Here is a 23456-nt window from a genome sequence, read left to right as displayed (position 1 = left end):
GCACCCTGACTTCCAAGATGCACCTGCAGTGGGCATGGCTGCTGTTTCCTGGCTATCCTTACCCCAGTGCTGTTTAGAACATGTGCAAGTGTTCCAGGGGAAATCTAAGACATGTGATGGGGCCACTGCCCTTGGGAAGTTCAGAGTTTTGTTTCAAAGAAAAGTAATGCCCTTGACACACTAAGCACTACAAACTGGCACTGTGTACAGTGACTGAAATAAGATTCTGGCCCCCAGGGGGTGAGCGGCTCCCTCCTCCAATTTAGCTGCAAGCCTTTCACTGGAGAACTTTCTGCCGGAGAACAGTGATGACAAGCGCAGCCGTGATTGCCCAGATGCGCGCCCGCCCTCCCTGCAAGCCGGCACACAGCTGTGGAGGAGGCCGGGGCGAGGGCCCTTGCTTCCCACGGAGTACGAGTGCTTGTCCTTCCAAGACAGAACGGCCTGGCCGCGTGAGCGTTTGACAAGGCTCAGGCTGTTCTAACTCCCTCTGGGAACTGGTCCCAAATGACACAGTTGGCTTGACCCTGGGAAAAGCTCATCTCTCGAAACTCAAGAGATTCCAAAACGAAAGGCTGGCTCGCTCCAAAGGGATGTCTTGCTTTAAAAGGTCTCTTTCGGAGGATGGGTGCTTTGGCCTACCTCCCCTGCACTATTTGGCTCATTGTTCATCATCCGTTGGCCCCCGTGTCCACCCACCACCTGTCCAGGGGCACACTCTCTACAGAGCCTCACGGCTCCTGCTCTCAGGGAACAGCTCATTCATTTGCACGAGTGTGGTGGAAGGGTCTGAACTAGCCCATTTGAAAAAGCCTTGAAAATCCACTAGTGGTCTTCAAAGCTTCGACTAGCGCCCCCTGGGAGTAGTGCAGGGCGCACAGCTAGACAGATGCTGGGCGCTCCAGGGACGTGCATGCTCTCGGGCAAGTGAACTCATCTCTCGACCCTTCTGCTTACTCATCTGGAAAGGCTGACGGCTGGACGGCTGGACGGCTAGGTGGGAAGCACCCAGCACAGAGCCTGGCTCCCAGTGGAACAGAGTGCTAGTCCCTAGGTCCTGGGGTCATGCCTGGTCCCCGCTCCCAATGCCTGACAGCCCGCCCTTAGGAAGAGCCATAGGAGCCGCTGTGCCCAGCAGACACGCACCAGCTGTGACGGGGAGCGGGCTGAGTGGGGTGCAGAGTCAGGGGACGGGGGTCTGGTGAGTCGGCACGAGGGCAGCTGCTTCTGGGAAAGCAGAAATGGAGTTCATGCCTCTACCGAGCAGCCTTTCCCCAGAGGGGAGGTGCCGGAGAATGTGAGCCCGGCAGGCATCCCTCCAGCTCCTGCCTTCCGGGGCCTTCTTCCCCAGAAGCATCAGCATTGCTGGGGCAGGGCGTCTGACAACTAGAATGGTGCTGTCACCTGGTGGTCAAGATCTGGGGAGTTCCAGGAGTGGGGACAGCCTCAGGGAACCAGAGGACTCCAAGTCACGTGGGTGTAGGTAGCAGGGCTGCATCAGGCTGACCCGTCCCCAAGGAGCCCTCCGGTGCCCTAGCAACGACGACAGAGACCTGGGTTTGTTTCCTGGAAGCGCCCGTTTTTAGCTGTGTGCACGTGGGGCCCTCAGTGTTTTCATCTGTAAAATGGGGCAGTACCTACTCTGTAGGGCTGCTGTGAGGACAGGGGCTATCGTGTGGGAGCGGTGTGCATACCTGAAACCCGGACCCCAGCATGGGCTGCGCATTGGTCCAGGCCCCGATGGCTCCAAAGAGACATGACTAGCGAAGGAAATAATGTTAGGGTACAAATGTCACCATTCTCAGTGCGCTGCCTGAGCCAGACCTACTTATTGCTCCCCTTCAATTTTACAAATAAAAACCCTCTGAGGTCCTGAGAGGTGGTCATGTCCATAGCCAGGCAGCAGGGAGTGCAGGACAACAGGGCCACCGCTTCCTATCTCTGACCCCCAAATTACGTGGGTACAGGCTGGTCATGTGGATTCTGATGAACGAGGCAGGGGTGGGTAGGGCTGGGTCTCTTATGATCACCAACCAAGGGCTCTCAGAAGATAGTCAACGGAAACACGGACCACATCACAGAGAGACAGAAGCCGACCTTGCTGCTTTGAACAAGCTCATTTCTGGGACAAAGTGACAGAGCCTCTCCGCTGGTGAGTCATTCATTTTCTTGTTTGCGGCGTTAAAAGGCAGGTACAAACCTCAGGTTGCTGGGATCCTCTGATCCCTGCCTGCGGGTCAGTGTGGGGTAAAATGCCCAGGCTTTAGAGCTTGGCTGCTCTCGGTTTGAATTCCACCTCTGCCCCACAACTCGAGAACTGTGAAGTGACTTCACGCGGTTCTGGGCACAGAGTAAAGTGCTCATGAGCCGAAGGTATTGGCAGTGCCCTCCCGGGGAGATGGGGAGAGTCTAGCCACTCGCCACATCTGTTCGCTGCATAATCTGATTCTTGGTTTTCGTTTCCTTTGCATTATAATTTAGAACACAGGCTCTCAGACAGTTATCTCGTTTCTTTTCCCAATGTAAGTCAATATACCACTGCAAAAACCTTGGAAACGATAGAAAAATGTAAAAGGAGAAGGGAAATAAGTCATCACGAATTCCACAGCTAGAGGTAAACTGCTGATAAATTCTGGGCATTTTTTTTTTTTTATGTTTTAAAAAATAGAGTCAAAATTGAGGTGCCTGGCTGGCTCAGTTGGTAGAGTATTTGACTCTTAATCTCAGGGTTGTGAGTTCAAGTCCCATGTTGGGCATGGAACCCACTTAAAAAAAAATATATATATATATATATAATATATACATATGTAATCAAGATTACATAGCTCATCGTGGATTCTTTTTTTTTTTTTAATTTGGGGGGAGGGGCAGAGAGAGATAGGGAGAGAGAGAATCTTAAGTTCCCCACACCCAGCACAGAGCCCAACGCGGGGCTTGATCTCAGGATCCTGAGATCATGACCGGAGCCGAAACCAAGAATCTGATGCTTAACTGACTGAGCCCCCCAGGTGCCCTATCATCGTGGACTCTTAAACAAGGGTCCAGAGAATATGTGGCAGAGGGACTCAAAGGGCTGGCAAGCCCTCAGAACTCCAGGCAGGGATGCACGTTACTTCTGAGGAAAGTGTCTGAGGTTTTAGGACACTCTCAAAAGGGTTTATGATCATAGACAGTTAAGGATCACGATCAATTTTACATCCTTTCGGCCGTGTACTCAATGTGACAGTAAGAGCCACGGCTGACTGGGCACGTTTACTTTGTGCTGTCGCTGCTGTGAGTAGTTTCAGTGTAGTGCATTCTCCAAAATCATTTAAGGCACTTCCTACACATTTGACTTATGTTCTGTTTTATGTCTGAATTGCAATTTGCTAATTTATTTATTATCGGACATTTACACTGCTTCCAAAGTTGAATATATTACTTCAAAACAAACAAACAAAACCAAACTGCATCAATCAACACGGAACTCTGGCTATTCAAGATAAAGAAATGAGTGATTTTAACATTTCTAGAAGGGAAACTAACTTTTTTTAAAAAAAGATGTATCCATTTATTTGAGAGAAAGAGAGAGAGACAGCACGATCGGGGAGGAAGGGCAGAGGGAGAGGGAGAGAGAATCCCAAGCAGACTCCACACTGAGCAGGAAGCCTGACGTGGGGCTCGATCTCACAACCCCGAGATCATGACCTGAGCCCAAACCAAGAATCAGATGCTTAACCGACTGCACCACCCAGGCGCCCCAAAGGGAAACTCACATTTTTAGTCCTCTATCTGCACAGAAGTGTGCAGTCCCAATCTGTTAGCATAACTCATTACAAATGAATTTGCAGGGGCCCTTCGAGGAAATGTGTCATGTGAGTGTAAGCATGTCAGCAGCAGCCATAATAGGATTTTCTTATGAACAGGCAAGAGTTAAGTCAGCCCATAATGGAGATTTGATATGGCTCTCAAGGAAAGCAAAGCCACTCATTTCATAGTCTAAGCATGAAGCAGTAACACATATCCACTCTCAACTGACCTATTTAACCCAGCAGCCCGCAGAGCTGGTTGGGGCCTGAGGACTACAGCTGGCCTATCACCCTTACACATCGCACATTTTGCGGTCTAAGAGCAGGGACCTTTCACTGAGTAGTCTTATTCCAGAGGTGAGGTCCTTCCTTGGAGAGAAAGGGTGTCCTGTCCCCACGAGGACGGAGGGGGCAGCGCGAAGGCTGATACCATCTCCAGTCAGGACAAGTCTTCGAGTCGATTAGAAAGGAGACATGATCTCTCCTTGGATATGCCCTTGTCTGGCCAGTTGACATTCTGACTTTGCTAAACCAGATGCCTGTTTTTCTGGAGACTTCTTAAGGTCCTAGCAGGATATGGCACTGAGTCACCAGAAATGAGCCACTGTGTGCTAAGTATCTGCAGGTCAGTGGCCTGACACCCTGCCACAGCCAGCCCTGCTCCCACGCCAGAGAACCTGCCCCCGGCCCCCCTGCAGCAGCCCACCCATTTCAACCAGATCTTCCACTTGTTAAAGGAGACCCCTTGAGCCTAAGTTGCTAGTCACACAAGCTAAAGTAATGTTCCCTTCTGGGGAAGATTCCCAAAGATGGGGAAGTCTTCCAGAAACCAGGCTCTGGTGGTGGAACAGGGCACGCCAGGCGATAAGGGGCAGGCTGGGCCGTGCTGTGAGGAGGGCTGCCTGATGCCCTGGCCGCGGCCGGCTCCGCCACGGTGCTGGGTAGCCAGGCGCTTTCTGTGCTTTGTTTCTCCCGCATCTAAGTCTAGGCAGTGGAGGGCAAGAAAAGACAGGATGGACTGTCTACCCAGGCGGAGAAGTCCTGGTCATCCCCCAAACCCCTTCAGGTCCCCAGAAGTCTCCTCGATGGACTCCCCCTAAAGGGGGGGGCTACTCGCCTTAGCGACCACAAAGAGCAGGGGTCTAATTTAACAGAAGATGAGGCACAGGATGGGCAGACGAAGGCAGGCCTGCCCACTCCAAAGCGGTTCCGTACTTCCAGAAGGACACCACCCCCACTCTACCACATGGGGGACCTTTGCTTTCAAGACCAGTTGGCACAGGATTTTCTGGACTGTGAGTGGGGTCGGTTATGTGTTGTCTCCCAGGTGGGTGAGAGCCTTAGGATTTTAGGGCTAATTAAGGGTCCCTCATCCTGTCTGAGCCATCACTGCTCAGCACGGGCCGTCTCCAGTGCCCTGGACTGCGCTGTCCCCGAGCAGAATGGAGGTGGGTTCAGGAGATGACGACCTGCCCCCTACAAGTGGGGCAGCAGGACTGTGGGAGAACAGGAGGTGTCACTCTCGGCCCCGACTCTGATTCCTGTGTTTGCCTCCCAGATGTTCACGGGAACGCACGCCATGGAGGAGGACGACTACGTCGACCCCGTGTTCTTCAACACTTCCAGTAACGGCAGCCAGGAGCACGAACGCTTCCTGGAGTTCCGCAAGTTCTTCCTGCCCTCCGTGTACCTGGTGGTGTTCGTCTGTGGCCTGCTGGGGAACTCTCTGGTCCTGGCCGTCTACATCTTCTACCAGAAGCTGAAGAGCCTGACGGACGTGTTCCTGATGAACCTGCCCTTGGCCGACCTGGTGTTTGTCTGCACCCTGCCCTTCTGGGCCTACGCGAGCCTCCACGAGTGGGTCTTCGGCAGTGTCTTGTGCAAAACCCTGCTGGGCATCTACACGTTGAACTTCTACACATCCATGCTCATTCTCACCTGCATCACCGTGGACCGCTTCATGGCCGTGGTTCGGGCCACCAAGGCCTACAACCAGCAGGCCAGGCGGATGGCCTGGGGCAAAGCCATCTGCTTGGTCATCTGGGTCATCTCCTTGCTGGTTTCCCTGCCGCAGATCATCTATGGCAATGTCCGCTCTCTCGACAAGCTCATCTGTGGTTATCACGACGAGGAGATTACCACTGTCGTGCTCGCCACGCAGATGACGCTGGGGTTCTTCCTGCCGCTGTTCGCCATGGCTGTGTGCTACTCAGTCATCATCAAGACCCTGCTTCGTGCCCGAGGCTTCCGGAAGCACAAGTCTCTGAAGATCATCTTCCTGGTGGTGGCTGTGTTCCTGCTGACCCAGACGCCCTTCAACCTCGTGAAGCTCCTCCGTAGCACGAGCTGGGAGTACCACACCATGACCAGCTTCCACTACGCCACCATCATCACAGAGGCCGTCGCCTACCTGCGGGCCTGCCTTAATCCTGTGCTCTATGCCTTCGTTGGCCTGAAGTTTCGGAGGAACGTCTGGAAACTCATGAAGGACATTGGCTGCCTCCCTTACCTGGGGGTCTTGAGTCAATGGAAGTCTTCCGAGGATGCTTCCAAGAGTTGTTCCGCCTCTCACAACGTGGAGGCCACCAGCATGTTCCAGCTGTAGGGCTCTCCCGGGCTTGGAGAGCGGCTCGGGAGCTTCCGGGAGCACGGCTGCGTGCTCTGGATGCGACGAGGAAGGCTTTGTTTATGGCTTGCACATTCTCGTGGAGAAGTCACCCAACCCTGTAGCCGGGGTGGGACGCTGCTTCTCGGGCACGAACACCTTCTGTCCTCCTCTTGAACACCCAGGCCTGAAGCTCTGTGTGTGGGGGCTGGAAGCTCTGAAAACCGCAAGGGCTTTCCTTCCTCTATCCCCAAGAACGCTGGCTCCAAGGGAATGACAATGGGACCCTGAAGACCTTAGGCTCTCCTTCGTGGGGACGGGGGCTGAACACTGAAGAGGGGACATGGCCACACAGCTGCTGAGGGCACGTGATACTCCAGGCTCCCAGCTCAGAAGATGCCTCTGGCCACTGGGAAGCCGGGAGATTAGAGCAGCCATGAAAACAAGTGCTGGGCCCACATGGCTGGGACCTCGATCACCAGGTACCCGACAGAGAGAACAGGCTCTGCTTCACCTTGGGGTTGGGCCTTTATGTAGAGAGATGCTTACGTTCTCTTTGATTAATCCCGGAAGGAGGAACACCACGGAACATGAATGGGCCCAGTCAGCTGAGGATTCCAGGGGTCCACAGAATGTTAGGAAAATGTGCAAAGCAGAGTTTAAGGCGATCGTGAATCTAAGCGGCATTTCTGAAATGGAGTCTTTGGTGGGTCTGCTCATTTAAAAACTAAATTGTCCAATGCCTGATACACGCACGCACGTATAAATCATGTATTAGTGTTTAGAGAATACAAACACGCCTGTATCAAATAGCATATGATTTTCATGACAAAAAAATAAAAACTTTAAAATCTCTAAACTATGTTTGTCCTTAGGCACATTCTGCTTTCATGTCATGTGCCTGGAATATACCGGAAGTGGTTACTTAAAGGCTCGGAGCATAGGAAGCAAGTTAAAACTGTAACCTTTCGAGGTACTGCTCGATCAAGGAAATGGAATATGCCAGTGATCACTCCCTCACGGTGGCTTTCAACCTCCTGACCAACATGAAGTACCTTCGTGTGACCTCCGTAATATGGTCACAGGATGAGGCAACGCTAAATGCCTGACACCTGGGTACGTTTATTAGATCCCAGCGATCTGCTCGGTAGGTTAAGTTGCCTTTTTGGCTCATGCTTCACAAAACCACTCACCAAAACGGAGAGTGCTGATCGCCAGCCGTGCAAGCGAGGGCACAGGGTGGTGGGCCAGACTGGGCTTAGCAGCATGGCTCTGGGGTCCGGACTGACCGGAGTGGAATCCTAGCTCCGGCTCTCACTCGTTGGCTAGACCAGTCGGTACTCTCTTTAACCTCCTTTGTTTTGGTGAAACACGGGCCGTAAGGGCACCTGCCTCTGGGGGCTGGCGTGGGGAGGACCTGCGATGGTGCGCACCATATGCAGCCAGCACGGTGTGCATTCAGGGGCGGGAGGGCTGCAAGGACGGGAAGAGCAGCACGACAACCAGCGACCCGCGGAGGCCGCAGGTCATCCTTTGAGAGTCGGCAAGGCGTGGGAGGGTGTGCTTCGTGCCTCCAGGGTCGTGTGGCATGTTCCCCACACCCTGGTCCAGCTGCGCAGAGGCCGGGCCTTACCGGGCCCACATGACCCTCCCGACTGTCTCCCGCTCGGGCCTAAATGCACCCATGACAGCAGCCGCCTCCCCTGCACACAGGCCACACGGACCGAGGGCTTCCTCGCTCAACACCATCTGCCCTTTCTATGGTGACAAGGCTGATCTTTCTCATCTTTAGACACAAAATAAACAATCCCCCTCCCCCAAAACATACAAAAAACCAACCAGGAAAAAAAAGTACTGAACGGGTCTCAAAGTGGGAGTTCCTGTCACCCTCCTTTGTGAGCTCATCTTAAGGTTTAGCACTTCTGAGAGCGGGGCCACCAGCCCCTGACTTCCACAGAATGAGACAGGGCCCTACCTGGAAAGGAGGACGTGAGGAGGTGGGGAGCCAGGGCCCTGCGGTGCCTCTACACGTTCCCACAAGGGAAGCGGTGTGGTGTGACGGGCACAGCAGGGCTCTGGGGTCACTCAGACACCGGCTCACTGACTGCCCAGCTCTGTGCCTCCTTGGGCAAGCCAGTCAGCCTCCCCAGGCCTGGTTCACCACCCGCACCACGCCACACGCTCCCTCCAGAAGCGCTCAGGAGGCCTGCACTAGGAGCGCCAAGCTGGGGGCTGCCCGGCCAAGGCAACAGAAGGGCAGCTGTGGGGCTGCTGGCTTCTCCCACACCAGGTGCCTGCCAGGCTGAGCCGAACCAGACCAGGAACCCAGCAGATCATGCCCCGCCGCGGGCCTACGTTATACGCCCTCTCCAGGCTCCCTGCAGGAAGGCTGTGCCCCTCCTTCTACAGCTTAGGAAAACCCAGGACAGCACAGCCATGGAATCTTCCTTTACCTTCTCTGCATCCTCAGTCCCTCATCATCCCTGTATCTCTGGGCCCTTATCTGCCACACCTGAGAGTGGGTATGTTCCCAAGCCCTCCCCTGGGTATACGGCATCACCGCCAACAGAGGCGGGCACAGCCCACACAGGTTACAGAAGGCTTTCACGTCCTGACTTTGTTCTGTCCGCATAACAGCCCCAGGAAGGACAAGTTCCCAGCCTCAACCCTGCTGGGCTCCTCCCCTTGACTCTGCTCACACATGATGGGGTACAGGTGAGGGGGGCGGACTGCAGAAGGGGGCCGGGCTGCCTTGCCACCGGGTGGCCTCAGGGTCTGAGGGTAAGCTCCTCCCCCACCATGTTCCCAGCACTTTGGGGCGGGCGGGGGGTGGTTAGAGGCCCTGGACGGCCGCGCTGCCTGAGACGTGGTGAGCCCAGGTGATTTTGGTAGGCATTCCGGACTGAGGCACAAAAGGGCTGAAGCTGCCCCTGTGGGCAGCGGGGTGGAGGAAGGGCAGGGAGCACGGGGTCCAGGAGCGGAGGGGGTGCTCGCTCTGACCTCCTCCGCCAGGGCCCCTCCAGGCAGCGCCCGTTCCGTTGGCCTGGTCCTCTATGGCCTGGGGTAACTCCCAACGCCGTTCGGTGGGAGGCCTGGCACTATCGTCCCCACTTTTCAGGTGAGGAAACTACTTTAGAGAGATGAACACCGGCTGAAGCTCACACAGCAGAGCGAGGGCTAGGACTCCAGTGAGCCGCCTCTCTCTCTGTTGGCCGACAGACGTTTCCTGCAGCTGGTGGACTTCAGGGACCCACCAGCTCTGCAGTAATCATCGAGGGGGAAGATGCTGGGTTACCCCAAGCACAAGGTGGCTTTCTAACCTTAACCATCCTTACCATATCCTGTTCTTGTGTTGTTTCTGAGACGCAGGGATCACATCTCCCGGTTGGTGACAAACCCACCATATCCCCCGCAAAGCACTGTGACCATGAAGTTCCAGTCATAAAACGATTACCAGCAAAGGGGCTCTGAGGCGCAGGGACAGGCTCCACGAGTTTGGCTCAGTATCACTGGGCATCTGCGTGGTCTTCCTTGGAGAAGGACTGGGGTGCTAGGGACCAGGTACAAAGGGCACAGCTCAGCCCCTGACCCCACGATGCGCGTGGAGCATCACAGACACAATGAGCCTCCATGGAAGCTTCCCGGGCTCCCGGGCCCCGGGCTCAGTGCTTGACGTGACACAGCCTGTTTGTCTGGTAACCAGAAGGGGAGGCCAGGCTTGGGTGGAACCTAAGCAGAGGCCAAGGGACCCAAAGCCCAGCTCTGCTACTGGCTGCCAAGAGCTTTCTTTCTGTCTCTGCCTGCCACCTCAGGCCCGAGCACACACTTGGTCCACGGAGAGGCCTCAGGGTGGGCCTGGGGGAGTGTGGGGAGCAGGTGTGAACAGGCATGTCTGGAGGGCTCTGAAGAATGCCATCTTTTCTCCCCAGGTGAAGGGCTGTGCTTCTGTTTCTTTTTTTTTTTTTTTTTTTTTTTTTTAAAGAATTTATTTATTTATTCGACAGAGACAGAGACAGCCAGCGAGAGAGGGAACACAAGCAGGGGGAGTGGGAGAGGAAGAAGCAGGCTCCTAGCAGAGGAGCCTGATGTGGGGCTCGATCCCATAACGCCAGGATCACGCCCTGAGCCGAAGGCAGACGCTTAACCGCTGTGCCACCCAGGCGCCCCTGTGCTTCTGTTTCTTGCCACCATCCTAGCTCTGAACACGTGGGGGGGTCGGGGGGCAGTAGATCAGGGGTGTGGGGACCTCTCCCTGTCCCTTCCCTGTGCCAGGAGGGGCAAGGCAGACAACTTCATTAGCCCAACAATGCGTCCATGTGGGGAGGAGTGGACACGGGGCAGGCTTCTGATTGGCAGATGGGGAAGTAGGACCCAGAGAAGAGAACCGAACTCTTTAGAACGGACCTCTAGCCCGTGGACAGAGGGAGGGCCTCTGGGCTCAAAGCCTCGTGCTCGCACTTACAGCCATGTGACCGGGAGCGGCTTATCTGGCCTCCAGAGGCTTCCGCAGCTTTACCTCCTACGCCTGGAAGGGATGGGCAGGGACTGAGCAAGGCCACACACAGAAGTGACCGGCACAGGGAAGGTGCCTGACAGAATTACTTTCAACACCACTGCTGCCAAGCAGCCTTCTCTCCTTCGGGGATTTGGACACACATGCTGCTTAATCCCTTCTGGCTCACTTCTCACTTTGGACCTGCTCATTTCTTTCTCGAAGTTTCCTGTCAGGGAGGCTTACACAAATCCAGGGCTCTAGACCACTCACGTTTCCTCAGAGTCCTGGTGTTTCTGATTGGCCTTAAACTCAGGAAGAAAAAGAACGTACGAGAAAGCTACCAGAGATGCTGGGGTCTTCTCTAACGCACAAAGATGGTGCTTGAGGGTTCAGGCCCTTAGCTGACTGGGAGGGTGGGCTCTTCCCCGAACAGATGGAGCGCAGGGACTGTATGCTGGCAGTTTCATTTCCCTGGAACACTTCCCGATTTCCCAGGACCAACACACAGGTATCTGTCAGTGGTCAAAGTGCTTTCTGTTTTTGTTCTTACTGGGAAAGGGGAAGGTGAGGGGTCACTGAGGCTCCGGCCCTGCTCCCCTCACCACCTAGGCACCTGGCGGGGAGTACGGTGGCCGGGTGATGGTGGCACACTGGCTCAGTGCTGCTGGAACAGAGCAGGCCCTGGGGAGAACACTGTAGGCTGTGCAGTCGGTGGGGCGGGGGCGGGGGGGCGCTTCAGAAGGGGAGGCAGGGGTTCCAGGAAGGAAAGGGCGAGGTCCAAAGCTGAGGAAGCGACAGTGCACAGGGCTGCAGGGCTGGGTGACCGTGCTGGCACTCTCCGTGAGGCCATGACAGGGGAGTTCAGTCACCCTCTCGTCAGAAAACAGGGGAGAGGGGAAGGGTACACTTAAGCCTCAACGCTCCTGCCCCGAGAGCAGAGCTCTGTGAAGATTAAATGTATCTCCTCCCACATGGCAGAAATCCTACTGAATAATCCTAGCCCTCCTGAATTCTGGGCAGGAAGAGACAGACAGAGATCTCAACATGGGTGTTGGCAAGAGCGTCATGAAACTCCCCAAGTGCAGAGAGAGTGGGTAAATTCTTTCTTGGCTTTTAAACAGCCAGGACTTTATTGTAGAAACTGCATTTAAGCCCAAACACCAGGGGCTGAGAGACACTAAGCGAGGCTGCCGTGGGGGGTGGGGGCTTGGCCTGTCCCTACGGGTCCCCGGCCACAAACTCTTGACGTTCTGGTGTGGTGGCACTTTGTGTGGTTCATTCCTCACAAATCTTGTTGGAAAACGGATGAGAGGCCGGCGGAGAGTAGGTACTAACGGACTGTCAGGACACAGAGACACCCGGGGGCGCGTATGCACAGTCGGGTGATGGTGTGAGGCAGCGGTGAGCGAGCGGCCGTCTGCGAGCCAAGGAGAGAGGCACCAGGAGAAGCCCACCCTGCCGACACCCTGGCCTTGGCCTTCCGGTCTCCAGAACGGCCCCGAGCACTGTTCAGAGGCACTTTCCCTTAAACACAGACAGCCGATCCTGCTTCCAAAGTCTCACTTTCCTGGTCCTTTAATCAGAAGGCACAAGGGCCCAGCACCCGAGGAACACGCACGAAATAAAGGCGAGGCCTACTCACTGTTCGGGCAAGTTCGGGTCAAGGGAGTCGGTTTCGGTGGGTGTTTCAGGCAAGGAGGAGCCGGACTCCTGGATCTGGCACAGCTCCTCATCTGTGATGATGTCAAACACGGCATCGTCCGGCGGCCTGCAGTCGGCGTCTACACCGGGGCCACGGAGGCAGATGGGGAGAGAAGAGACAGACACAGTGAAGCGCAGGACAGAGAGGGCGCACTGTGGGGGATGGGCTACCAGGACACGCCCCCAAGGCCCACTCGACCTACAGCTATTCTGTCTGGGTGTGAGAGAAATGGCTGCCAGGACATTCCCGAAAGCAGCGGGACTACGGGTGAAACTGCACACAACCTGCAAGATTTGTCTTAAGCTCCTCAATCGGGCCTTAAAGAGATTGCAAGCGCTTACATATTCTCTGAAGCCTCTTATTTAGAAGAAAAAAAAAACCTACCAAATCCTTATCAGGCAAAAACCTAAAAAAAGAAGAAACACACTTTGTGCTGCTGAGTCTCGCTCCCTAAGACACAGACACGGCTTACTTACGCCTTTTTGAACACCAGATTCTGTCTGACCTGCATTTTCACCTCCATGCACTGGGGAACCTCCCTCTATTCAAGGTGGCAGCGACCACTGTGCCTCTGACCAGGGGCCTGGTGTCTAACTTTGCAGGCCACTCAGGAGGAAGGACGCCCTTTGTCCACTCCTGTGCTGGTCACCCACCTGCAAGTACTCTCCTGCCTATGTCATGGAAAATGTAATGGTAGGCCTGAGGCGAAGAAAAGGCAGAGAGAAGGAAAGACAGAAAGAAATACAGACAGACAAGGTGACAGGAAATGTCAGAAATCAAAACAAGTGACCTCAGTACTCTGGCAGAATGCCACCCTCTGTCTTTGCTGGAACACCTGCCGTGAGTCAGGGCAGGGGAGATTCCTGGACGGTTTACCAAGAACAGTTCATGCGAGCTACAAGTTCCCAGCTGGCCCCGCCATAGGGCTCCTGGGACAGGCTGTGCTTTAGATGGAACATCCTCTTGTCTGAGGCCTGCAAAATGGAGGGCTTGAGACACAGGCTGAGAAATGGGACCAAGGACTGATTTCTTTCCATACGCCCAGCCACACTTCTGAACCTGCCTTCTGAGGCTGGCAGAGGGAAGGAAGGAGGACAAGTAAAGAAGGGACGATGAGCATCAGGAGAGAAATCAAAGAAGACTTATATGGAGAGCTATACCATGTTCATGGATTGGAAGACTCAATTTTGTTAACATGTCAATTCTCCCCAACTTGATCTAGAGACTCAATGTGATCCCAATCAAAATTTCACTAGGATTTCTTATAGAAATTGATGATTCTAAAATTATATGGATAAGCAAAAAACCTAGAATAGCCAACACTTTCATAAAGAACAAAATTAGACGACCTGCGCTACCTGATTTAAAGACTCATTAGGAAACCATGGTGATCTCAACAGTGTGGTATTGGTGAGAGAAAAGGCACATGGATAAATGGAATAGGACAAAAAGTCTGGATACAGACCCGACCCAACTGATTTTTGACAAAGGTGCAAAGGCAATTCTATGAGAAAAGAACAGATTTTTCAACCAATGATGTTGGAACAACTGGACAACCATATGCAAAAAAATGAATCTCTATGTGTATCTTGTAGCATAAACAAAAATTTAACTCAAAATGGATCATAGACCTAAAACTATGAAATTTCTAGCAGAAAACAGGAGAAGATCTTTGTGTCTTTGGGTTAAGCAAAAATAGATATGATACCAAAAGAAAAAAAGTTGATCCATAAGGGGAAAAAATGGAATGGACTTCATCAGAATTAAAACCGTCTGCATTTTGAAGAACATTTCTGCTCTTCGTAAGAAAGTGAAAAGAGGTTTTTGGCTGGGAAAAAAGTATTTGTAAACACATATGTGATAAATAACTTCTATCCAGAATATATAAAGGACTCTCAAAACTTAGTGATTAAAAAAAAATTTTTTTTAAATGGGTTTGAAGAAGATACAGGAATGCTATGCCCAGTACATTCCACCATCCCTGTCCTTTGTACCAAATACAAATAATGGGGTCTGCCAACTTCCTTGATGATCCAGTTAAACAAAAGAACTAACAGTATCTCTGAAGGCTGGCTGACCTGCATTTAGGCAGAGGCCAAGGAAGAGTCCATAGAGACCAGCTGCAGGAGGTGGTGATGCTTGAGCAAAGACAAGACCCTGCCATCTCGGCTCTGCCTCCCTGGTATTCTACATCCACAGTCTGGTCTATGAGAGGACAGCCTGGTCTGCTCGGTAGGACTGTGCTGGGAGCAGGAACAGGAGGAACCAGATCCCACTTCCTCTTACGGAGCAGAGTGAAAGGATAGGAGAATACATCCTCCTTGGTCACTGAGAGACAGTGTGAGCCACAGGGAGAAGGTGAAGGATGTGGTCATTTCCACACACAACTTTTGGCCTTTGGTTTCTCTGGTAGGAGGGCTGGGTATCGGGGCTGAGGCTCTGGAGACAATATTTTTCAAGGTGTGGGGTACATTCCACTGGAAGCATGTGAGTTAAGAGGTACACAGACCTCACATTAAATAACACTGAATCATACCAGGAGAACGTTATTCCCTTTTCAATTCTCTTTCAAGCTTAATTACATCAAAAAGAAAGTCTCAAATTGGTGCGATACACTTTTAGCACCTCTTTAATGCATAAGTTTGGAAAACCTTGAATTAAGCTCATTACAGCTAACTAGCCACACTGGAGTAGTGCGGGGGCACCTAAGAACACAGAAGGCAGGAGCAGGAGCCTGACCTTGGCCTCCAACGGCCTGGGGCCCAGCTTGGGCTGGCGACAGTGCAGGGCTGGGCTCCCCCTGGCTGGTGCCGGAACTGGCGCTGTCAGGGGAGCCGGGGCCGTCGCTGAACTTCCGGAAGCAGGCTCGGCAGCAGCGCTCCTTCTTGCCACTGGGCTTGGTCAGGACGTAGTTGTTGCAGCAGTAGTAGCAGAAGACGCGGCCGCAGATCCTGGGGTGAAACGAGCATGGGCTGTGAGGGTGACACACCGTGGGTCTTCTGATCTGCACTGGGCTCTAGAGGCCGCGTGGCTCTCATCGGGCCTGGCTCTGGCCCTCACTGAGGAGTGTGGCCTTATGGTCAATCTGATAAGATCCCAATAAAGCCATCTTGATAAGACCACTGGGAGAAAATGTTTTACTTCCCAAGGTCCTGAGAGGCAGGGGGATAAAGTATGTGGCTGAGCCCCCCTTCTCTGCCACAACAACACGGGCGTCCATTGCATGCCTCGGGGGCTGAGGCTCTAAGGGACCACAGACCCCCCTGGGCCTGTGCTGATGATATTCCACCTGCCTTGGCCCCAGCTGAGGTTTATTTTTGCCTACTCTTCTTTGGGCCCTAGGAGGGTCTCCACTGTCCACGTTCCCCCAGCCAAGCCTCCGCCCAAGCTCTCCCCGGGCTCCAGTAATGCCACTTCCCCTCTGGTCCCTGTGGGCTGAGGGACGCCAAGGGTTGCTGGTCCCCTTGATTCTGCCCACACCCCTGTATCAAACCCTCTTCCCCTTCAGGGATCCCCGCATGTCCTGCTAGGACCCTGCCTAACACACCCCCTCGCCTGGTTCCCTTAGGAGCAGACAGCAATGTGCTCTTCCCAGACAGACGGCGGCGGGGCCCGCGCCTGCCATCGATGCCCCGCTCAGCGCCTTTGCTCCGGTGCTGGGTCCCACCCGCAGACCTGCAGTGGTGCCGTCGCACCATCCAGCTGAACTCTCGCTTGCAGTCGTGACAGTGGCTCGCCTCCGCATCCCCGAGCCACCGCTCCTCAGCACTGAGCTTCTGCTGGAATTCCAGGGCATCTGACTTCTGCCAGAGAGCATCCTTGTCCCTGAGACAGAGCCACATCAGAAAAAGAGAAGAATCCGTGAAAACAACAGGATGATCCCCAATTCATTTCCAAAGCCTGATTCCGAATTTCCCAAGACATGGGAGGAAAATGGACTTTCCTTGGAGACACCCCCACTCTAGGCCTCGTCTGTCCCCCGCATCAGTCCCAGACTCAGCTGCTGGCACGCGCGTGACGGCAGAGGAAGGCCATGATGCAGGTACGCCCACAAGGGTCACACACACGGCTCAGGCGTCCAAGCGACAGTGCACATGGCCACCTGCAGTGGGCGTTGTAGCAGGCTGTCAAGGTTACATGACAGCCTGAGCACTGTGAGCCCGAGGACCACGAACGTACTGCCCGCACAAATCTGAAATGTGTTCAGGAACCTTTATGTGCTTATGCTTTGTTTCAGGAACAAGTGATCATCGGAGAAGACCCACGAGTTCACTGCCTGAGAGTCCGCTGGGCTGTTAACATCCCCTGCTCCTCCGAGAGACAGTATGTGCTCCAAGAAGCAAGACTGAAGCAAGAGGGCTTTTCAGAAAGGTCTGGCAGTGTCAGAACACGGCCGAGGGGCAGAGGCTTCCGTATTGCTGCTCACGGTCATTTTCGAGGCTTATGGCTTCTTCTTCTTTTTTTTTTTTAAAGATTTTATTTTATTTATTCAACAGAGATAGAGACAGCCAGCGAGAGAGGGAACACAAGCAGGGGGAGTGGGAGAGGAAGAAGCAGACTCATAGCGGAGGAGCCTGATGTGGGGCTCGATCCCATAACGCCGAGATCATGCCCTGAGCCGAAGGCAGACGCTTAACCGCTGTGCCACCCAGGCACCCCTCGAGGCTTATGGCTTCTGACTTGGGAAGGTTTTGTTCTTTTCAAGATGGAGCCCAGCCGCCTGCCATCCTAAGGTTACTGTAGCCCCAGCGGCATCTCAATCCCAAAGACCAACACCAGAGCCACTGAGGTCCTGTGAGAAACTGACACCATCACCAGCCAGAGACTCCAAATCCACAGACCTCTCTCCTTAAATACAAAAGCCAGGACAGGGCCGCCTGGGGTGGCTCAGTCAATTGAGCATCCGACTCCTAGTTTTGGCTCATGGGTTGTGAGATCGAGCCCCATGTTGGGCTCTGCACTCAGTGCTGAGTCTGCTTGGGATTCTCTTCCTTTCCTTCTCCCTCTGCCCCTCCTCCCCACACTCTCGCTTGCTTGCTCTCTCTCTCAAATAAATAAATCTTCAAAAGCCAGGACAAAAGCCAGGAATTGACTGGCTCTTCAAGGATGCTTGAAGCTGTCAGGAAACAGGACGACTCATGCCCTGGACCAGCATCATCCTCCCAGCTGGTTCTCAGCCCATCCCTTCAGTCCCCAGGAGGCCAGGCACCCACACCCTGGAACGTGGGAAGCTGTCAGGACCAGGGCTTTTCCATCCCACACCTCGGGAAGGTGTCTGAGTTCAGAGGTCATAAATGCCCTGAGTTCCAAGTCTGCCAATTGATGACATGTGAGCAGAAGCGTTACACTTCCAAATACCACCATTTTGCAACCCCAAATGAATTAGTAGCTTTAGGCACTGCTTATCCACTGCTGCTAACATCGCAGAGAATGGGCTCATCAGATCTTATGCAGCTCTTGAAAGAAAGACCCAAACTATAAACCAATTCTATGTAGCGTTCTTGAGAAAATTTTGAAACTGGGTCTGAGTAAGCCTAGAGCAGTGGTACTCAACTCTGGCTCACTGATGTCTGGACCCCACTCCAAGAAATTCCAACTGGGTTGGTCTGGGTAGGGTCTGGACATCGGTATCATTTTAGTAACTCCCCCAGCGATTCTAACGTGCATTTAGCGGGGAGAACCACGACTGTGGTTTTCACTAACAATTTACAGGAAATACGAAGGTCGGAAGAACATGTTAAATGGCACCATGGGGTTGCAATCAGCAAAATCCAGGCTGTGGGAGACCCGGCCAGATGTATGACCTAACTTCCTCAAAAGTCAGTTGCAAAGAAAAAAACAAGTTAGAGAGATGGTGGCCAAATCACAGCCTAGGGAAGAGAGATCTAACATATCACCCTGTAACGTATGGATCTGATCTAGACCCTCATTAGACCAATTATATTCTCAATCAGAAGTAAGGTGATCTGGGAAGTTGGGCCCTTTGCCTGTGTGGTGACAGGTGTCAGGAGCAGAACACACGCGTCCTCCAATTTCTGAGTGCCCTCCTGGCCCTTACGCTGGCCGTCTGCTACCTGTGGGCGCTGGAGTTTGGGAGGCCTGGTACTGGGGGAAAGCGGGGGGGAGGGGGGGAGGAGAAGGGGAAAGGGGCTCCCAAAAGAGGGACAAGGGAATGGAGAGATTTCTAAAGATACGAGATGTCACTTACTGTCACGCCTGTGGCTAAGCGCACAGAGATTTTGCAGATAATGCCCCAGCAGTATGGCGACACAAGCCCAGTGGAGCATGAGTGGGAACAGTGAAATCTACTCTTCAAGGCTGCCAAGGGCCTGGGTGGACCCCGTCCGTATGGGGGAGGGCCTCAACAACGCAGCACACGCAGACACGGGCCCATCTCCCTTGAGAGGCCTTTCAAGAGCAACTGCGTTTCTTTAAAGAGAAAGCCTGGCTCGGGGGAGGCCCCCCGCCGCCGCTGGTGCCGACGCTCACCTGAGCAGCTCGATCAGCCGTTCCTCCAGGTACTGCTTGGTTCTGTTCAGGTCATCCAGGTCTGCAAGCATCTTCTGGTCGTTCTTCTCCCGGTTTGTCACCTCCTGGCAGAGTCTGCTGTAATACTCTTGGATTTTTGTCGTGGCTTTTTCAAGTTCCTTCTGGGTCCTGATAGAGAAGTGGGAAGCCCACTGATGAGCCACTGCTTCCAGCTTCCCCTGTGCCTCTGGGCTAACTCGGGCCTCTAACAAGGTCCCGCTGCCCTCCGAGCCTTTTCCCTCTCACAGTGGGGCACCCCTCAGCACTACGCACCACAGGTTGTGCCTCAGCCCCGGCCTTCAAAACTCCCCTCGCACCCCCAAACTCTTCACACACCACCCCCCCCCGCACCAAATACAATGGGCATTCTGGGAGAACAGGTGACCTCAGGCCGCTAAGAGCTCCCCAGGTGAGTTGAACTCTGCACTGGTTTTGGGGCAGGGGCTGAGGTTACGGGGGAGCCCAAGGGTGCAGTGCATGGGCTGGTGATGGAGGGGTTTGCAAGAGGAAAATGGAATTGGAACAGAACACAGATGTCTCTGCCTGGAGGCAACCACATGGACGAGGACCTGCCTCCCAGGTGACTTTGGGGCTCTACACACAGGGCGTGGTGCTGGGCAACCCAGCCGGCATTCGATGGGCACTGGCAGGCGCTGCCCCGACAGCCAGGAGGCCTAAGGAGCTCTGTTCCCTCGGCTCAGTCTGTGGCCAAGGGGCTGGCTGCACAAAGCACTGTCCTCCTGCCCTGGCCCGCTCCACTTGCAGCTCGCCTGTCCCCGAGGGCAGTGGTGCTCCAGGAACGCTCTACAAATCCCAAGGACCAGCAGGGCGTTCGTAAAAGCTCCATTAAGCACAGGGCTCTGCAGAGACTAAGTAATCCGTATCTAATCCAGCCTTCCTACACCCCGTATAAAGTTGCCAGAAGGTTCTTTACAAGACACTGTCCACCAAAATGATTTCATGGGTGTACAAGTGCATGTGCGTGTGCACACGTGCGCATGCACGCACACACAGTGAATAAAGTAAAACCTGATCCTCGGCAGACAGAGTACGCAATATCGGGCAGCTAAAACAACGGCTCTGAGAGCTTACAAATAAGTACTGTTGTAGCATTTTTTTTTTTTAAATGCCACCCACTTAGGAGGTTCTGGTACTTATACTGTCACGTGAATCTGACCCGGGCAGCCAGAGCCCTATGGCGTTTGACTCTGGAAGAATCAGAGAAGAACTGTGCATGTTGGGTGACTGAACACCCAACACGCTCTCGATCTCCCGCTGAGCCCGGGCCCGCCCTAGAAGCCGGGTGGTAGGAGGCAACGAGGGATGGGCAGAAAAGGTAAAGGCTCAGGACAGTCTGGCATGCCAGTCTTTGCTGGGGGTACAACAGGTGCCTGGGTCCCAGCATCTCCAGCAGGACTGCCTTGGCCTCATCACCAAATGGTGGGCTCACACTCGTAACTCCAGGTGGCCCCCCGGCCTAAAGACGAGGGGGCTCAGGGAAGTCTTGGGGCTGCACAAGCAGGACCACACTCCAAGGTTAGGACAGTCCTGATGAAGTGTGACAGCACGATGTGCTCGCCACAGACACAGCAGCAGTCTGCAGGCAGACCAGCTGGCCTGGGGCTGGGTACCCTCACTCACCCTCGGCATGTGCCTGGGAGACCCCCCGCCCCACCCCCAGCCCTGCGGCCTCTCATTTCACAAAGGAAACCAGGAAGAGCTTGAGTCACAACTTGTAGCAGGGAAACACACACACACCCCCCAGGACCCTAGCACGAGACCAGACACAGACGTATCTGTGCACTTTGCAGGGTCACTGTTGAGGAAACAGACTCTGGAGCCAAGCGGCCTGGGTTGCACCTCCCACCATCACCCATGTGCTGTCAGATGCTGGGAAAGCGACTTAACTCCTCTGAGCCTCACTCTCCTCGTCTATAAAACAGGGACAAGTCATAATTCCCTCTTCAAAGGACAGTCAGGAGCAAAAAAAGGGACAAATAGACGCGAAGTGTTTAAAACGGTGCCTGGCCCATTTGGGGCATTACTTAAGTGTTCACTGTTATCACTACCATTATTATATTCCAACTTGTATTTCATGTCAGCTCTTCCAAAGCAGAAACGTGCCCCACCGGAGGTAGGAAAATGGCATCAAGAAAGGCTCAGTGGCTGCCTGCAGGGGGGTGAGAAACGGGCTGCCCGCCCTCTGTGGCATGCTTCTGGCAAAGCGCCTTCTGAGTTTGTGGCTTTTCTTGCAAGAAGACTTCAACCTGCTCTGAGTGGCTGAGTTTCTAAATGACTGCATCAAATACCCCCTTCCCTGAAGCCTCGGCCGCTGGGGCCGTGTGGGCGGAAGTGCATCACTAACCTGTCCAAGCTCTCGCGCAGGGCGGCCCCCTCCTCATCCTTCTTCTGCATGGCAGCCTGGCTTTCAGAAAGACGCTTGCTGGTGCCGCTCAGCTGCTCTCCCAGATCTGCCTGCGTGGCCTGGCACGGGACAGCAGGGAGAAGACACTCAACTGACGAGAGCCCGCGCCGCAGGCCAGAAAGGGGCTGGTGGGTTCTCCGCCCCACCTGGCCGGGTCACTTCTAACTGGAGGGGGTTTTGTTTTAGGTTCCAGAGCCTGAGAATCTTTGAGTGACCCACTCCTGTTTGTAATCCTATCTGTCAAATATTAATTTCAACTGGCAGTGGAGGTCGGAGGGGCAGCAGGAATCAGAATCCTGGGGTGGGGGCGGAGGTGGGGTGGCAGGGAGCAGGGTTCCCTGGAGATGGTGATTGCAGCCCCCGCGCTGAGCCCCCTCAGTTCAGGACCACTGATTCAGGGACGCCTGCGGAGGCAGCTAAGAAGGACACCTCATATCCTTTCCACCGGGCTGGCTGAGAAACACATCTGGCAGCTCCAGCCGAGTGTCCAGGAGGCGGAAGGGGCCGAGATGTGCACTCAAGACATCCACAGAGGTGAACGGGTGGGAGCTTTGTTTTGGGAATTGGGAGTCTTGCACACGGCCCTTCTAAATGGTCCAGTGGAAACCAAACCAGACCCCTCTCCCTGACGGGCCCATATCCTGGGGGTGGGAATGACCAGGCAGAGGTGGGCACGCCAGTGTTTCCTGCCCAGGCAGCCAGGCGGCCAGGCCGCAGACCAGCAAACTCCCCGGGGCCTACCTTCAGCCTCTCCACCGCCTCCTCGGCGGCCTGCAGCTGCCGGCCTCGCTCCTCAAGCTGGTCTCTGAGGCTCTGGCACTCTTCACTGGCAGTCTGGGGATGATGAGAGAGGGCTCGTGAAAGTGGGGTCCTTGCACAGAGACCCCCTCAGCCCCATTTCCCCAAACGGGTAAAAACAAGCTCCCTCTCTCTTTTTCACCAAACTCAATAAACCTTGGGCTTGACTGGTGACAACATCTTTCCAAGTTTACTAAGGGACTTAGCCTGGTCCTCACACTTAGGACTTCATTTCTGCAAGGAAACAAGTGCCCTGTGACCCACACAGAGCAGCACAGGATGGGGGCCATGGTATTGGAGGCACATCTGCAGAAATGCAACAGTTGTGTATCTGGGAGTGAGCACGGACCGCAGTGCTAATGGGCGAGTGAAAAGCTCTGGAAACCAAAGCCCCACAGCCATCCTGCTTGTGTCCTTGGTCTCCGCCACCCTTAACCCTTTCCCTTTGTGCAGTACCGAAAGCCCATGGTAAGCACTGGTCCCGTAAGCCCGTCCACCCCAAGAGCTTTGTGAAAACACACTGAGCCAGTTTCCCCAACAGCACCTGCCATCGGGATGGCACCGCAGGGACAGAAAACCCACAGACGAGACTTGCAGGCAGGGGCTGCTGGCACCTACAGTAGGTTCTAGAGACTAGGAGAGGGTCTAGGGCAAACCCACAGGCCCAGAAGGGCTGGGCATGTACATAAACGAGTATAAGGAAAACAACAGAAAGTGCATGCCTCCTTTACAGGGGGCATCCGCCACGCAGCTCTTCGTGACTTCTGCAGGGTGGGAACGAGGGCACAGGCTTTAGGATCTCCTGAATCTGTGAACACCCAGCTCTTTAACCGTTGGTTACTACTGTACAGCAGCCACTCTGTACAAGCCAAATCTGTCTGCAGCCAAGCTGAGTTTACACTTCCCGGCTAGGGCATCGCTCCCGACATGTGCCCCTAGTGTCCCTGTGAGGGAAAGAGTGCTGGGACCTCGAGAGCAGGACAGCTGCGTCTGCCCGGCCGCCCAGTACATTCTTGGATCCTCAAGTGCCACGTGGCTGAAGGCACACCCTATCCTCTCGTGGACCCATCGGGCCCCACTGCAGGAGACCACCTCAGCCCGGGGGGGGGGGGGGG

General features: G+C 54.3%; 2 protein-coding genes across 2 annotated transcripts in view; one reads left to right on the top strand and one right to left on the bottom strand.

Annotated features, from left to right (window-relative positions):
• FYCO1 (FYVE and coiled-coil domain autophagy adaptor 1) overlaps positions 1-23456 on the bottom strand; it is a 79267-nt gene that overhangs the window by 21752 nt on the left and 34059 nt on the right. Inside the window, exons 11-15 of the mRNA XM_040628930.1 lie at positions 21484-21602; positions 19080-19247; positions 16266-16415; positions 15330-15541; positions 12531-12669 (exon numbers count right to left, since the gene is read on the bottom strand). Coding sequence (XP_040484864.1) covers positions 12531-12669; positions 15330-15541; positions 16266-16415; positions 19080-19247; positions 21484-21602 — 788 coding nt within the window. The remainder of the gene's footprint in view (positions 1-12530; positions 12670-15329; positions 15542-16265; positions 16416-19079; positions 19248-21483; positions 21603-23456) is intronic.
• Positions 1184-7249, top strand: CXCR6 (C-X-C motif chemokine receptor 6). Its single transcript, XM_008703897.2, has 2 exons — positions 1184-2152; positions 5347-7249. The coding sequence occupies exon 2, from the start codon at positions 5347-5349 to the stop codon at positions 6391-6393; it is 1047 nt and encodes a 348-aa protein (XP_008702119.2). The 5' UTR covers positions 1184-2152; the 3' UTR covers positions 6394-7249.

Source organism: Ursus maritimus, unplaced genomic scaffold (assembly GCF_017311325.1).
Source record: "Ursus maritimus isolate PB19 unplaced genomic scaffold, ASM1731132v1 scaffold_14, whole genome shotgun sequence".
NCBI lineage: Eukaryota > Metazoa > Chordata > Mammalia > Carnivora > Ursidae > Ursus > Ursus maritimus.
The sequence above is the reverse complement of the archived record's forward strand: the minus strand, read 5'-3'. Positions and strand labels throughout refer to the sequence as shown.

What these genes read in the sequence shown, in the direction of transcription:
- CXCR6 (XM_008703897.2), top strand. Translation starts at nt 5,347, where the DNA reads ATGTTCACGGGAACGCACGCCATGGAGGAGGACGACTACGTCGACCCC.